At 36.6% G+C, this 16,862-nt stretch overlaps 1 protein-coding gene across 1 annotated transcript in view; it reads left to right on the forward strand.

The window, feature by feature from the left end:
* Positions 1-16,862, forward strand: part of MPP7 (MAGUK p55 scaffold protein 7) — a 146,704-nt gene that overhangs the window by 106,027 nt on the left and 23,815 nt on the right. The window contains exons 9-13 of the mRNA XM_059481294.1: positions 3,285-3,366; positions 4,536-4,621; positions 6,419-6,493; positions 7,093-7,289; positions 7,812-7,876. Coding sequence (XP_059337277.1) covers positions 3,285-3,366; positions 4,536-4,621; positions 6,419-6,493; positions 7,093-7,289; positions 7,812-7,876 — 505 coding nt within the window. The remainder of the gene's footprint in view (positions 1-3,284; positions 3,367-4,535; positions 4,622-6,418; positions 6,494-7,092; positions 7,290-7,811; positions 7,877-16,862) is intronic.

A 16,862-nucleotide genomic window follows, 5' to 3' on the forward strand; every position in this document is an offset into this window, starting at 1 on the left:
AATAAAGCTCACATCTGTGAAGCCCTGAGCAGTCCTTACCCATGAGTGATACTACATTAAAAATGGGGGGAAGGGGGGAAAAGCAACTAAAAAACAGTGGAAGAGCCTTGCTGAATGAGCTTTTATTATTTTTAGTGCTTTTGTATGGTATACCTTTAAGCATTTTCTCAGTCTGATCACCATATGGCTCCCAAACTCCTTATTTTTCCCTTTAGAAGTATTTTAAACTGAGCTATGCTATTACATCTGTATATGTCTCGTTTAGGGTAACTTACACTTTTGGCTCACAATACCGAAAATATTTTCCAGCTTTCAAGGTCCAGTCTAACCTTCTTCCATTTTTAAAGCCCTAAATGAGGAGCTGCACTGCACATGTAACTGAAAGTACTGGAGCTGAACATCTTATAAGGAGAATTTCTTGCCAGATTATATATACCTCATAGTTTAAGCAGGGCTGGCAGCAGTACAAGAGAAGCTGCTTTTTCAGAAAATCAGCTCTTCAGGTTTTCACAGAGAAATCCACTTGTATTTGATGATTTAAGAGTTCTAAATTGGGAGGAAAGTGGGATTTATAGAACCTCCTTTTAAAATTGTGTACTAAAGGTACAAATACATAAACTCAAGTAGTGTTTTCCATGGACCTGCCCATGCACTTTGGGTTTGCCACAGAGGAGATACTGACAGTGAGCTAACTTGGGTTAAATAATTTTCCTATCATTTTGAACTTGTTTTTGTCCTTTGTATGAAAATTCCACTTTACCTGTTATCTTTGTGGGGCCATCTTTCAGATCGATTAATCTATGCTAGGAAAATTTGTTTTGTGCCAGTAGTGATAATCACATAGAGCATGAAGTGACTGTTCCACTTGGACAAGAGCCTTATTGTTACTTCCAGATGCTGTCTGGGTCAGTAGTGTGGTCTTTGATTGCACACAGGTTTTTTTCTATTATCAGTCTAAAAAGCCTGGCAAAGTGAGCTACCACTTTCCAGACATCAGCATGGGGCTGGGATAGTGGGATAGTGGGTGATCACAGGGGAGGGTAGGCCTGCCAGTCCTTGCTTGCCTTTGGAATTTGGTGGCATTTCATGGTGTTTACTTCTAGGTAAAAGGCATACAGCCTTTCTGATGAAGGCTTTTTCCTGGATTAATTAGGAGAGCCTATTTTGTATGGACAGTGTAGTGGAAATGTCCCATATTTAGATTTGTCTCTAGCATCCTAATGCTGCTCTTTTTCTTTTTGATGGATATATTCAGAAAAGAACCCCAGCAAAATACTTTTTACTTTAAAATAGGTAAAACATTCCAGGTATTATAAACTTCAGATTAGTAGCTGTTGATGCAAGGTCAGAACTTAATATTGAGATATAAGTTAGGGGGCTTAAGGCTGTTTAATGTTTTCCTAATGGTATGCAATTCTTTTTGCACAGAAGTCTAGTAATGAGTTATTTAAGCGAGATTAACTGCAGCTAAATCTGTTTTTTTGAAACTCTCAGACTAATTTGAAACTGTAATGCAAACAAGTGCATGGTGATATAATTGCATAATAAACAATACGTAAGAATAAGGCTGGCAAATTGCAGAATTAGTTTACTTATAGATAGAATTTCATACTAATAAATTTAGAATGTAAATGAAATGCACAAACATAGCACATCAGTTTTGCTTTGGATGCTGGCTGCTGTTGAAGTTTCAGCCGAAGTGAATGGTGACTATTTTAATTTTATTCTATTTGCAATAAATGCAACTTGCATATAAAATATAAATTAGTCTTCCAGTTTTTGTCTTTGTGACTTGTGCTGTATTTCCATCTTAGAGGTAGAGGGAAGCAAGTTGATTTACAGTCAGTGAAATTGCTAACTGTAGGAAAATCCCAACTCTGTTGCTTGTACCATTTTCAGCTTTATGTTCATGAAGCACTTAAAAATTGAAGTAGTGATAAATATGATGTTCATGTTTAGAATAAACAGATATAGCAATGTAGCTATAAAAGCTTTTAAATTATTCAAAGAACTTCCATAAAGAGTACTTATGTACCTTACTCCAAGCACAACACTTCTTTGATGGAAGGAAATTTTAACCAGTGATGGCAGAATACACTTAGCACTCAGAGGTGAAGTAATACTGTTCATTCACTAATTGCAAATATGGAAATTTTCAGAGAGTTGACTTGCCTGACAGAGTCCTTAATATCTCTGTTGATTAACAAAGTTAGAGCTATTGCAGGTAACTAATTAGATTAATATGAGAAAGTAACCATGTGCAGTTAAAAACTTGATGGACGAGGCATGAGGTTTTTTTCCCCTGTTGTTTTTTAAAAATACTGGATCAAGTAACCTTTTTGGGGCTGATTATGCAGTATGACTTACCTAGTTAAAATCCCCATTGTAGTTCTGTCTCCCAGAACAGGGCCAGCATTTCCTTCCTGGCTCCCCCAGTTCTGCCTGAAAGGACTGGCACTGCACCTGAGGCAGCAGCTCTGCAGCTCCGTGTCCCTTCTCACTTGGCACTGCTGCCTGCTGCTTCCCCATCACCTTGTGCCTCTTTGCAGTGCACCCTTGCAGTTCTTGTTACAAAGGCATTTTTCTCATCCAGACAGCTGTTCACTGGAAATTTAACTACACTGTCATTTCACCTCAGTGCCCTGTGCTGTCTGTGTGTAATGTACGAAAACAGGCATGATTAACTCAGGAAATGTCCCTTCCTCTGCATTTCTGTCCTGTGAGTGTTCAAGGTGAGCCCCAACATTCAGGGCACTTCTCAAATGTGTGTTTGTTTATTGATAACACTGTAAAGGAAAAAGCTACACAGTGAGTTCTGAGCATAAAGTGCAACAATTATGAACAATGATATACCTTCTGTACCTGTAGTATTGAGTATGGCCTATTTTAATGTAGGAACAACAATTTATCAATTTGAAATTATCAATTTGAAGCAGTAGTTTAGTTCAATTTTAGTAGCAGTCTCAAGTAAGCTATGTTGCAGTTGCCATTAAATTGAAAAGCAAACTTTTTCCATCATTGTCCTTTTTTCTTTAAACCTGTGTATTCACAGAATGCATGAGTTACTTCTGATTGAAAAAGAAGACCCATTTTAAGAGGACAGAAATAGAGCAACATATTTTGTATATTCTTTTCATAAGCAAGTATCATTTCTGGTTTCATCACATATTAATACATCAGCTTTTTGCAGTTTGATGTAGCAAATGTTTTTTAGTGTAGTATATTAAAATTATGCTGAGATAAACCAAATAACTTTATTTTTTCTTTTTCTTTTTTTACCCAAGGGAGCTACTATTAAAAGGGATGAACATACTGGTGCAATTGTGGTGGCCAGGATAATGCGTGGAGGAGCTGCAGATAGAAGTGGTAAGGTGTTGCAGTTTGGCATTAGCCATTCAAAAGCTCAGAACAAGATGAGATAAAATAGCATATTTTGTAGAAATTAAATACATCACTATCACAAACCGAAATATTTAGGCTCTGAACAGATTTCCAAAGTGATATTTCAATACTGCTGAAAGTATGCTGATTTTTTTTCCCAATGCAGTTGCAGCAAGGTATCTTTGAGTCTTTGAGTTAGTGCATACAGAGGGGTTTATATATATATATACATATATATATATATATATGTGTGTGTGTGTGTGTGTGTATATGTATATAATGACTTGTTTCCAGTTGATAGCATCTGTTTATAAATCATAGAATATGCTGAGTTAGAATGGACCCACCAAGATCATAAAGTCCTACTCCTGTCCCTGTGTCAGATGCTGCAGGAATCATTCCATGATGACATATGCCAGCCTGCTGATGGGGGAACTTGGGGTGCTGACATAATTAAATATTAGGCCATCCATTTGGCATTTCAGCTGGTAGTTCTCAAAATTACAGCACATCCTTGTTTAGTTTGGGATGCTCAGTGTCTGCAAAAACTTAAGCAAGAAGTCCCAAATCATGCATTAAGGTGTCTCTTTTCACTGAAGAAAATTTAGGACAGCTGTGTTTCACCCTTAGATGCAGTAATGGAGTAAATCTAGATAAAAATAGATAGATAGATAGATAGATAGATAGATAGATAGATAGATAGATAGATAGATAGATATAGATAGATAGATAGATAGATAGATAAGATTAGCAAACATTTGTGCCACAAATTAGCATTCCCAGCCTTAGTGCTCTTTGCATTACTTGTACCTGTAGCAGTAGGAAAGTAGTAGAGTAGAAATAGAGTAGAAAAAGAATTGGCATAGATATTTTTCAGACATCTGCATGAAAGTCTGGAAAAGTTGTAGAGAAGGTGGTATTAATTTTTAGGAGAAAGACAGGGAGGTGAGTTAACCAACCACCTTATCAAATTTGTCTGAGAGGGCAGTTAGCTATTATGTTCACCATATATTCCTGTTTTTATTTTAGAGCTTAAAGTGTATGAAAATTGGAGCTTAACCTATATGAACAAGGGAGAAACAAGCTGAATGTTAATGGCAGTTTTTTTGTAATACATAGCTACAGTTTCACAACTTCTTTTTTTTCTTCTGTAGGGCTTATTCATGTTGGTGATGAACTGAGGGAAGTCAATGGGATTCCTGTAGATGATAAAAAGCCTGAAGAAATAATACATATTTTGGTAAATACCAAACATTTTAAAATTAATTTAGGAGAGTTAAGAAAAAGTAATGAGACTTATGATTTCTACTGTATTTCTTAGAAAAAAAATGTATTCTACTATAATGGTTTTTTTTCCAGTGCTATCATTTAAAAATCTGTCATTTCTCATAGAGTGATTTTCCATGCAATTATAGATTACTTGTGAAGAGTTAAAGACTGTAATATTGCCATAAATATGTTGCAGAATGTTGCAGACTTCAGTTCATAATCTATAGTTTTTAAGGCCCACCATGATGTGTTGAATTTGAACTATTTTAAGTGTATTCGCTAATAACTCATTAATAATCATTGTCACTCCATGTGACAATTAATTAATAATACAGTTACTAGACAGACTGTAGAACATACAAGATTTTATATGACATTGGTTTACAGTATATAGCCATATATATTATTCTGTCTACATTTTTGTAAACTGCACAGTCTCTAAAGCCAGCCTGATTTCTCATTATTGAAACACCATTGCAAATTAAGTAATTTAGACTTTTTCAGAAATATTTCATATTTTTACATCAAAGACATTGATGAGGGTCATGATAGCTCCATTGTTCATGCTGAAGTGTTTTCTATACACATAAATACCTTGCTGTCCTGCTGAATTGAGCAGCTGTGTCACAGTTTTGGTTCAGGAACCAAGATCATTCAAGTGCTAGCCTGCTGATACTCATTCTTTCTTCATGGTTTCACGTTCCCTACGGAACCATAGTTTCCTTCAAAAATTAATAATTTAAAATGTCTAGAAACAAAACACCGCTAGAAAAGGTGTGAACAATTTCCCCATTTACCTTTTTGAGGTACCATATAAACATCAAAAGCTAGTTAGAGCTTGTTTCAGAAGTAACAGAATTATTGATTCCAGTCCTGCGGCGGGTGCAGTGAGCCGCTGGCTGCTGCCTGTCAAGCAGTGAGCCTCGGATCGCAGACGCGCGGCGGGAGAATGTCTCGCTTGGTACTGGACAGGCCTGTTTCCATTTTGCTGAAATCGTTGGCTGCCTGCTCACTCTGCTGGTTTTATGAAACTTGTCGGCTGCATGCAATAGTAGCAGAGCCTCCAACTGATTAGCACTTCCTTCAATAGCAAAATGTCACTGAGGCAGTGGGAATATACTGTGGTTAATAAGTAAAATGCAGCCAGACACACTTTAAGTGGGATATAGGGAAAGATGAATGGATGAGGTGGTTGCTGATGGCTAACTTGTTTTAAGATTTATAGCACAGGGCTTTTTTTCCATTGACTACACGTCGTCTATTCAAATATGTTTTGCTTTTCTACTTTCTTAAAGTTGCCAAGCGAATAAATCCCACCCCTAATAGCTCTGCATGATAAATATGGCACAAGCCTGTTCGAATTTTTCTATAATTTTTTTTCTGAAAAATGAAATGTTAGTTTGATTTTTCCAGGGATGTCCAAACTGTGCCAGGAGTCCAGCAGTTGCTTCTAATATGCATACATTTAAGCTGTAGCATTCTCTCCTGCCTTCAGTACAGAAATGGGACCTCTGAACCATGCAGGTCACAGTTTTTAACAGTCCATCTGCCCCCCCCCCCCCCCCCCCAAGAAGCAAATAAACCCAAGTATTTTAAGTTTTGTTATGCAAAGTTTGGGAAAGTGAAACTGTCAGACTCCAGAGATCATGCTTGGGAGAGGATAGACTCATTATATTCTTTTAAATTAATTTGAATTTCTTTATTTTCTAAGATTTCTTTGAAATATCAGCTTAATTCTGAGTGCATTTTCTTTTCAATTGTTCACCAGGCTCAATCTCAAGGAGCCATTACATTTAAAATTATACCCAGTGTGAAGGAAGAAATGCCAGTGAAGGAAGGCAAGGTAAGCAAGACTATTTCAGAAGCCATGGCAGTAACTGTTATGCTGAGGATATGCATTTTTTGTTTGGATGACACAACCAATAAAGTGATTTACACCTGTGGACTCAACTTCTGTAATGTGACAGTACTGTACATGACAGCACACTGTACACTTCAATACACAGAATTTATGAGTGGCTGTAACATGGTTCTTGAGCCTGAACTCTCAGCTGTATAGTTGACAGGTAATCTTCCACCTTCTGCAAGGACTGGCTTGGTTCCAAGTACTCCTTCCATCGTTCATAGTTAGAAGACACTTGATGGCATCTTGGTTCAACAGTGTCTTCTCCTCTGTTCCTCATATGGGCACACTGTGTACCTGCCAGGTCCTGCTTGCCTTGAGTCACTGAGCCTTTGCTCCACTGAGTCTGCAGTTGCAGAAGCAATGAGTTGAACATTCCCATATGAACTTCCAATGCTAGACATCCATAAGGATGTTTTGCAGCAGTAAATATCTACATTATTTAGTTCAGTGGTTTTGAACAGTAGAAACAGAAGAGGAAGATACCTTTGGATTGTATTTAATATTTGATTCTAAAGATCAAACACTGTTTGTTCCAGATGTTTATCAGAGCCTTATTTGACTATGATCCTAATGAAGATAAAGCAATTCCTTGTAAAGAAGCTGGACTTGCTTTCAGAAAAGGAGATATCCTTCAGATCATGAGCCAGGATGATGCAACCTGGTGGCAAGCCAAACATGAAGGTGATGCCAATCCCAGAGCAGGCTTGATCCCTTCAAAGCATTTCCAGGAGAGGTGAGCTGCTGAGAAGCATAATTCCATTATTTTTTGCAGTAAGAGAAGAGACTTATTGGTGAGTTGTTAAGTTAGCATAGTTGGCATGTGTAGTGCTCATAGATTACAAGGGTACAATGAATGTGCATTTGCAGCAGGACAACTAACTTGGAAACATGTTGCTGACATACTCTGGACTTCCTTATTTCTCTGGCTAGAATTAATAATGACAAAAACTGATAGGATTACACTGATCCAGACTGAAAGAAAAAACATATGGAAAATAGCACATCAGTATCTGCATTCACACTGATGTATTATGCAGGAATAAGAACTGCAGCAGGTTTTGGACAGCTTACAAAAAGTTTAGGGAAGATTTAACTTTTTTAGATTGTGAATAGATTGCATTGTTTTAAGTTAATTTCTTACAAAATCTTCTGTATATTTTGCAATAGTCTTATGATATTAAGTGTTTATTAATCCCAAATTTGCAGTGAAAACTGAGGAGCTTGTGTCTTTTCCCCACCACCTCCCATTTTATAGGAGATTTGCATTAAGAAGACCAGAAGTGCAGGTTCAGCCACTGAAAATTTCCAACAGAAAATCATGTAAGTCTGTTAACCTGGAATAGAAATAACACTCCACATCTCTAACCTTATAAAATAGCAGTTTGTTTCACCTATAGGATGCATTTCTCCCAGGCAGAACAGCCTCTTGATCCCTTTGCATCAGTAGGAAAATAAATATAAATAATGTCATTAAAAGCTTTAAAAGAAGCTAGAAACATTCTCAGACCTCTGACTTTGTTTTTGAAGTACTGAACCCAATTAATATTTTGATATGTAATATTTCAAAGGTTGAAGAGTATTCTTTTCCTGTTGAAACAGTACAGAATTGGCTCAATAGTTTATATAATTTGGACTGCATCAACACAGTGACATTTATAGAGTAAGATGGAAGGTCTGATAGTCTCCCCCTCTCTCCCCCATATAGCTGATAATTTTTTGTGTCCCATGAAGTAGTAGAATTTTTTAAAAGTCAGAACATTCTGTTCATTGATACTCATTCACAGAATCACTTCTTTCTGCTTTTTAAACAAACTCATCCTTAATATCTGTTTTTAAATATGGTAATTGCACAATATAGGAAAAATAACATCTAAGAAAGCACATACATTGAAAAAAATATTTTTCTTCACTGGAATTTACATCAACATCTGTTTTAAGTATTATTGCATATTTTACTTGACCTGTTATTTCTTTCAGTTGTACAGGCTCATAAGAAAGTGAGCAATGTAAGAAACTATCATGCTACAGCGGGATCTAAATTTTAAATACAAACATGATTGTGAGTTCAACTAGAAGTATTCAGAAAGTGGTCTAATATTTCCAGCCACCTTTCATTATCCAACAATGAAAGAAAAAATGTGGATACTATGGCAGATAGTGGCTGGCACGCTAAATTCCAAACTAAATGCTTTTAACTTTAAAACTCCTCACCAAGGTTTCTGTTGCAATTGTCCTAACTTCTTGCTATGGTTGTTGTGTTCTGAAGCTTGACAATAACAGTCATTTTTCTGATAATCTATATTTTCTATCTTTCATTCAATTTCGCTGTTTGATTGTGTGCCCTAATGCTATTGTTAACTCCAAAGCCCTTGACTAGCCCTGTAATTGCAGTAACAGACATTACAATTGCACTGTAGCTTTTCTATTTACATAGATCTTAGAAACAAGAGGAGCTTCTCCAGGTTGTAGTAAATCTGTTGTTTTTCTAGGTTCTAGGTCAAGTTGCTCTACCCCAGTTTTGGAAAAGTGTCTGATCCCAGGGTATAGCTATTTCTCTCTGCCCACTGTTCTTGAATCTGGATAATACACTCAACAAGAGCCTTCCAATAAGGTGGCACTGGTGCTTTTGAAGAGGTAAATCAGCTGCTGCAGCAACACCGCATGAACCCTTTTATAATGGACTGCATCTTTCTAGTGACCTTCAAGTGAAAGGTTTTACAAGATGCATCTCACCCATCCAAATAGGCAGCCTGAACTTGATTGGGAGTTGCCAAAATTACAACCCAAAGAAGACCCAGAGTACAATGCCTACTGTTGTCTCTGCTTTTTCCACTGACTGCCTTAAATAGCTTGAACAGGGAGAAGAGTTCCTGCCTTCCTCCCCTTACCTTTAAAATATGACAGAGCATGAGGGTCAAGCAGTATGCCTATTACTGTTCTCTCTTGGAATTTCTTTGAACAAAGCAAGTCTCAGCTAATTACAAGGTAGTGGTGCCTCTTGAAGGAGGAAAGACTGCAGAGTAATGTAGGTTTGTCATTCTCTCTCTTCCTTTTTTCTTAAAGACAATCTGCTGCAATATCTGCCAGATTTTCATGGGAATAGGGAAAATGCTTCTCTGAGTAGACTTATCCCTTTGTTCAAAGACTAAACATGTTTTTAGTGTTGGGAGGGAATTCAGATTCTTTGTAGAGAAGACATTTTAAAGATCAGAATTTAACAGTAGAAAAAAACATTGTGCCTAGGATGTTGCTCAAATTGCTCTCAGGAAAACCTACTTGCCTGGATTTTCAAGAAGATTCTGCTGAGAAACTCTGCACCTTTGTGATCTTTCTAAAGTTTATTAGCTTTTTTTGTGTTACCAAGCATAGCAGTGAAGCTGTGAGGTATGGAGGCCATGCCTGTATTTGTGCACAGCAATCATCTTGCCAAAACTGGGAGATGCTGGAAAATCACGCATTGCTCAGTTGAACAAACAGCATTCTGACAGCACCAGAAACATGTAGGGAAGGTGGCACAGAGAACAGAAAGTTGGAGAGAACTGCTGGGTTAATTTTTTTTTCTTTTTTCTTTTTTCTTTTTAGCCCACACATGAAGGTGGGAAATTGATAATGCTTGATTTCTTCAGGGTTTTTTTTTTAATCCTTCATCCTAATATAGGGTTTTCCAATTCATGGAAGGATAATCATGTGGGGAGACATGTTCTGTAGGTCATCCTGAATTTGCTGTATATTGAGAGGCTGGTTGCTGTTGCAGTGGTGCAGTGGTTCCTGTCCAGTCATGTGACCTGAATTTTCTTAGCAGTTTGGAGGAAAAAAGGGTCATTTGCCAGTTGATATTATTTTGGCTTCCAAATAAGATGAAAATTTGTTGACTTCAGGAGAGCTGCTAAGAGAAGTCCCTTTCCTGACAGGACTGAGAGTTGTACTAGGAAGCTTTCTTGACACTGGGTATGTAGCCACGGTTGTTGGTCTGCTCTGTTCAGTCAACTCATTCCATAAATCCCATGTTTTGTAATGAGGAAAAACCGTGATACATGCCTTTGTTTTTAATAGGGAGAATTGAGGAAAAATACTCAGATTTCTTGAATGCCCAAAAAATGTCAGTCAGCTCTGGTTTCTTAGATGGGATTCCAGGGTGGTAGTGTCCTTCTACTTGAAAATTAATCTAAAAATCAGTTAAAATCATATAATATGCAAGAGGTGTCCTATAACTTCTTTTTTTTTCTTTCTTCTCAAGTCAGTCCTGGAACTGGAAAGGACTTTTATATTTATCTATACAGAGAGCTCTCTGAAACAGTCAACAACTGTTTTTGCTTTGATAATTAAGTTGTTTCAAAACTGGAAAGCAGATAGGTTGGATTACTTCTGGGAAGCCTTCTTTCTGTTTCCTATTTTGAGTTTTTCACACTTTTCAGCAAAACAATGTATGTAGTTGCTAATCTTTCCACATATTTGTGTATCATACATTTGGAAGCAAAATAAAAGTGGGCTTTTTTTGTGATGATCATATGCATACCCATATTGAGGAAAGAGTGAAAAATACTTTCTACAAAACATTTTCTGCAAGAATTATTCGCACTGAAATAAACAAAGCCAATCTAGTTCTAAGTTATTAAAAGGATTGGTTTTTAATGGAAATGCCAATTCTTATTTTCACTTTATTAGCCAAGTGAACTGTTCCATTGTGTCTATGTGTAAATACACCTGCCTTTCCCAGCATTTACCTCATTTCTTGAAAGATAAAACAGAATCATTCTCACATTGTACCCCTTAAAGTGAAAAGGATTTCTCATGTCATGTGTACACTGGAGGAGGGGGCAGAGCAGTGTACACTCCATATTGAAATCACACTTTCTTATGTGCAAATGGAGAAGATGCACATTTTGATGGTATCTGGGACTGAAGTTGAAGGAAACTGACAATGTAGGTGGAGCCTGCACTGACAAGAGGAAGATATAGAATAAGTAGGAATAAAAATATAAAGGGAAAATATAAAGAGAAAAGAGAGGAAGTAAAATTTTATATTGAGGGTGAAGAAAAGGAGAAAGTGTTGCAACAAGGGCAGTGAAGGAACACATGGACAAAAGCTGCCCATAAACCCCATTAAGCAAAACCCCACAGAGAATGGGCTTTGAAATTCTTAGATTGATGCAATTAACAGTATTATGTAGGAGCATTGCTGTAGTCACTATTTGTGCAATGGTTCAGTTGCCTGTTGATTCTGTTTAAATAAAATACTATTGTTAAAGTCTTTGAAACAGTGAATGCAAAAATTACTGACGAGCTCTGAGCTGATTTGTTTTGCTGTTGTTGGTAGAAAAACCTCAGTAAGTTCAATAGTAATATTTGATGCATGAGATAAGTGGCTGTTAGGTGTAATTCCCAGGCTTAGGGTTAGTGCAGAAGTGATGGAGGAATAACAAACTACTGAAGTATTTTCATCATTTTTTCCATACTTAACAGCAATGACTTTTCAGCAAAAAGCAGTCTTGTACATTAATACTGTGGGGAAATGATACTGGGGAAAAATTGTAAGAACAAGCAGCATAGGAAAAAAGTAGGAAAATGGAATGAAAGTAAAGGAACAGAGTTGCATGAGATTGTGTGAGTAGGACTAACCTTGCATGTGCTGGGATGGTGAATGAGCCACATACCTGAGTGAGTGTGAGGGAACTCTCTGGGATACAGAGGGAGGTTCTGTAGATGTGTCTGCCTACATGCAATTGGCTTTTGTGTGTCTGAGCTTGTGAGCCACTGCTGAACAGCAGCTCCACAGAAACCTACTCACCTGATATTCCTCAGTAATACCTAACAGCATTCCTGGCTTTAGGTGATCATCTTAGCTTGGACAGCTTGTCAGCCAGAGCTGCCTCTGTGAGTTCTCCTGTTGCTGCATGCTGGCTAAATTGGAGTGACATGAGACTTTGTACAGGGAACAAGTATTTGTTTAATAGCTCCCACTCTGTTAACTTCCATACAAAGAGTACTCATGCTCTGACTGCAATAGATATTGCCAACAGGTTTGGTCATTCTTGCATGTGTAACTTACTTTAATTTGTATGCAAAAGTGATAACTTGTTTCATTGAGGAAAAAGATTCTTTGAATAACAACCAAATAACTTACTATTCTGCAGTTGTTATAAACTGCAATAATCAGGCAAGAAATTATACTCCTTCAACATAATTTTGCTTTCACAGTGGTTACTGTGTTTATTCTTACATTATGTATGTGTTGTCTCTGATGAAAATTACTGGTAACTTTATATTTTATACTAGTGTGGCCTGTGAGCTCTGTCAACTTGTGCCCTGTTCATATGTATATGTGTATACCCATATCCTGTGTGTACAGTTTAATATATGTATGTAGCATATATGACAGATTTGTTCAGAGATGTCTTTTCCATAAAAATACATTTGTTCTGTGTACTTAATGCTAAATGTAAATACTTACTGTGATAAAGCCATCATCATATAGTTTTTCTAAGGCTTAAAACCCATTTTACTTTCAGTTTTGATTTATGAGATGTGATTGGCATTGTGTGAACAAGAGGAAAGACTTAACTGCAGCCAAATGGTGTTCATTCAAACAAGATCTAACCTAGTTTACCCATAGTTGAGTGTCTTGAATTGAAGATTGTGTTCTGCCAACAAAAAAATTTAAACAGGCTAAAAGAATAAATGCTTTGTACTACTTGTATTTGAAGACCGAACATTTAGGATAAATGTATAGTAGGATTCTTTGCGCTTGTTATAATTGCTGCACAGTCTTAACTCTGCCTTTCTTCTCAGTATTTTTCTGTGTTCATATTTGAAACTTGATTGCCCACCTGCAGGTAGTTACAAGTACAAACAAAAAATAAACCAGACCTATAGAGTTAAATTAGCACATTAGCATTTTTGTTCAGAAGTCTCCTGTCCTTACAAATCTTAACTTCCTGCTACCCCAGAGAAATTAAGAAAACCTGAAGCTGGATGACATTTGAGTCAAGTTCACATGAGACAGAACTGGAAATGGATCTGTCCTTCACTGCAAGACTATCCTTCTTGATTTTCCAAATTATCTTCATAGAGATACTGTTATCTGATTGTTTTATAAGAGAATTAAATTTGATCATCTTAAAATTCCTATTGAATGAACATAATTTATCATTCAATCTACAAAACTCCAGAGCATAAAACCCTGCAAGTAGAAATGTTGATTACTATGTGGGGCAATTCATCACTAAAAAATCAAGAGTGTTTAATATATTCACTGTAATGCTGACTGTTGTACATCACAATTTCTTACTAAAGTAAAGTATAGCTTAAGGCATAATGCAACTTGTTTGTGATAAGAAAGTAGAACAGAGCTGCTGGATCAAATTTTAGACTGAGAAACATTTAAGTAAAATTGCTTGGTGGAAGTATTTTTAAGAAAGTCAACAAAAGGAAAAAATCTTAATCTGATGCTGGGCTGTTCCAAAGAGTTAAGAATGTTCCTGGAAGTGGCCCTGGTTTTGAGCTTCCTAAGTAGTATAATTTAGGTGAGGCCCTCAAAAACCAAATTTTGATTACATTTCAGTTAAAATACATACAAAAATGCAGTGTATATGATACTGGTTTTCATTGTTATAGTTTAGCATTATTGGCTATGCTGAAATCTTTCTAAAATGAATAAAACCACCTAAGCTTTCATTGTGCTTGTGTTTCCTATTTCTTTTTTCCCATTTGTCTTGTTACAGCTTTGTTGTCATTTCATAAACCTGTTTCACGACTATTTTCTTTGGAACTTCCTCTCCTTTCTTACCACAATACATTTAATTGATTGTATTTCTTCTTTTCTCAGTGTTTTATTTGTTCCATGTTGCCTTATGGTTTGGGTTTGGGGTTTTTATTCATTTTCTCATTGCTTTTGTTTTCCTACTTCCCATCAGATTTTCTCCTCTTTAGGCTTTGACCTATTTTAGTCTTTAACTTGTCCCTTCCAGCTGAAGACCTTTCCTTTCTCAGCCCACTTCCATTTAGTGAAACTGTATTGGCCCCAGTTTTTCATGTCTCAAAACTCTGGAACTTTGGGCACACACTTGGTTCATGCATACAGCTGCTTCAGATGCACAGAGCTGTATTTAGTAGTAAATCACAATACAAAGTTCCCTGGCAAGTAACCTCTGACTTTACTAGGGACAGGCAATAGTGCTGCTAAAGGTCCTTGTCAAGTTTAAACTGGGAGCTACATGATGATGACTGTTTATAGCTGCATTAGGCTATGAAAACCCAGTGATTTCCAAGATCTTTTAATTACATACTGTTATTTTCAACCTTAAGAGTAGCCCAAGAAAGTTAAGAGCAGTATTAAGAAGGAAGATTTTTAACAAAACACAGGAAGTCCAGAATGCCTTTATCAGCATTAAACCTCACTTGTAGATGTTTTGGCTTGTGCTTTCTGGGTTCAGCTGGCTCACATGGGAATCCTAATGTCTTTCATTTATGGATAAGCATGTTCCCTTCACTGGCAGGGTAGCCCAGAAGCCTGGATTCCTTTCAGTGTTCTCAGCCCTGATGCTGTAACTCCACCATGTACCACACCTGCAGGACTCCTGAGAGGTCTGCAGTGGTCAGGGTTGAGCGAGTACACACCTCTGTCCCTGTGTGCATACCAACCTCCTTTGCTCCTGGTCTGGGTTTTCATGTTCATAAATGAGGGCTTAACTGCTGCCAGTGTTAAAATAGCAAACAGTGTTTTAAAATGCACTCATTAGTTATGTCAGAAAACTTTGTTCAATTCAAGAAACTTTTAAGATCTATTTCTATGAATTGGTGTTGAGCATTAGTGACTTGTTTTCAGGAGATACACTGCAGTCTATTCAAAGTCATAGAAATAGAAATACAGAAAAATTTGTCATACATCACAGAGAACGAGAAGAGAGTTAGTACCTGGAAGCCAGCCTGCCATTCTAGATACAGCTTTAGGCCATTTGTCAAGAACTGGGAGCTTTTAAGCTCAAGAGAGAAAAATGCATCCAATGCTTTCACGTTCAACTCATAGAACTGTCTACAATCTTTTAAGGCACCAGATGGGGTCAACCAAGGAGTGTTCACCTTAGAGGACTTCCCAGCAACTTAAACCATATGGTCACCTTGACCGTAGAAATAAACTTTATTTAAAGATTCAGAAAAGTCTTCCAAATTAATATTTTAAAATGTAAGTCCTCAAGAAAAATGGTACCAAGAAATGATTGTTCAAAACAGTATTTTTCCTGTGGCACGAGAGACTCATGTCCATTTCATGACATGAAATGAAAAGCTCTTCCATGTGGTCATATATGCTGGACAATTTTGACCTAGCCTTTGTTTTGTACATTAGTTATGCATAAAAGATTGTAAAATAGCTCTTGAATAATTTTTCACAGAGAAAATACATGTTTCATAGAAAGTCTTTGAAACAGTTACATTTTAGCCCCGTTTATCCACATTCTAAAGGAAATTTGAATGAGAGGTAGATTGCTAAATCTCTCTATAAATCTTAACCTTAGTATATAATATCTTTGTAAACAAAAATTCATTGTATTTATCTTGCTTTTCTGTATAACCCCAAAGATGATTACAAAAATGTATGTTCTCTACTATCAAGGCAGCACAAATTTATTGATTTACTATAGGTAAGGAGAAAGTCTTATGTGTATCTATTATATTAGGATAATGTCAAAGAAAACAAGAGTATGTGAATCTTTCAGCTTGTTTTCAGCTGCAATTGTAAGCATTCAAAAAAAAATAGGAAAAAAAACCACAGCCAAAAAACCTTTTCAAAATCCATCACAAAGGGCAGTCCCAGCTCTTACTGTAAGTGCAGAAAAATACTGAGATATGTTCCTGGTAGTGATTCTTAGAAATTCTAGGTTAAGACTGATAAATTGGAACTAACAAACTTTGCATTCAATACCAAAGAGATCTTCCATGACAGCGGGGTAAGGTCATTTCTACCAAATGAATAGTGGAAGAATCACATACAGGAATTTAAAGTGCACATAGTATTTCAATGCCTTCAATTTTTTACATCCTTTTCTGAGTGTAGTTAAACTCACTACTGGTATGTTGGTATATGCCTCAATATAATAGGTGCTGTCAAGAGAATTTGAGAGTAGCTTACATACCTGAATTTTTTCCTATGTATGAAGTATTAAACAATAATACTTTGTCTTTTTGGCTGTTCTAAGATGAGGAAGCGGTTGAGTGTGGTAGGTGCATTTTTCTTCTTCGATTTAACTTTTCTTTCTTAAGTTATGTTTTCACTCCATTTAATGATTTCCTTTTCTATTTCTCCTTTGTG

This window comes from Ammospiza nelsoni, chromosome 1, assembly GCF_027579445.1.
Source record: "Ammospiza nelsoni isolate bAmmNel1 chromosome 1, bAmmNel1.pri, whole genome shotgun sequence".
NCBI classification, from domain to species: Eukaryota; Metazoa; Chordata; class Aves; order Passeriformes; family Passerellidae; genus Ammospiza; species Ammospiza nelsoni.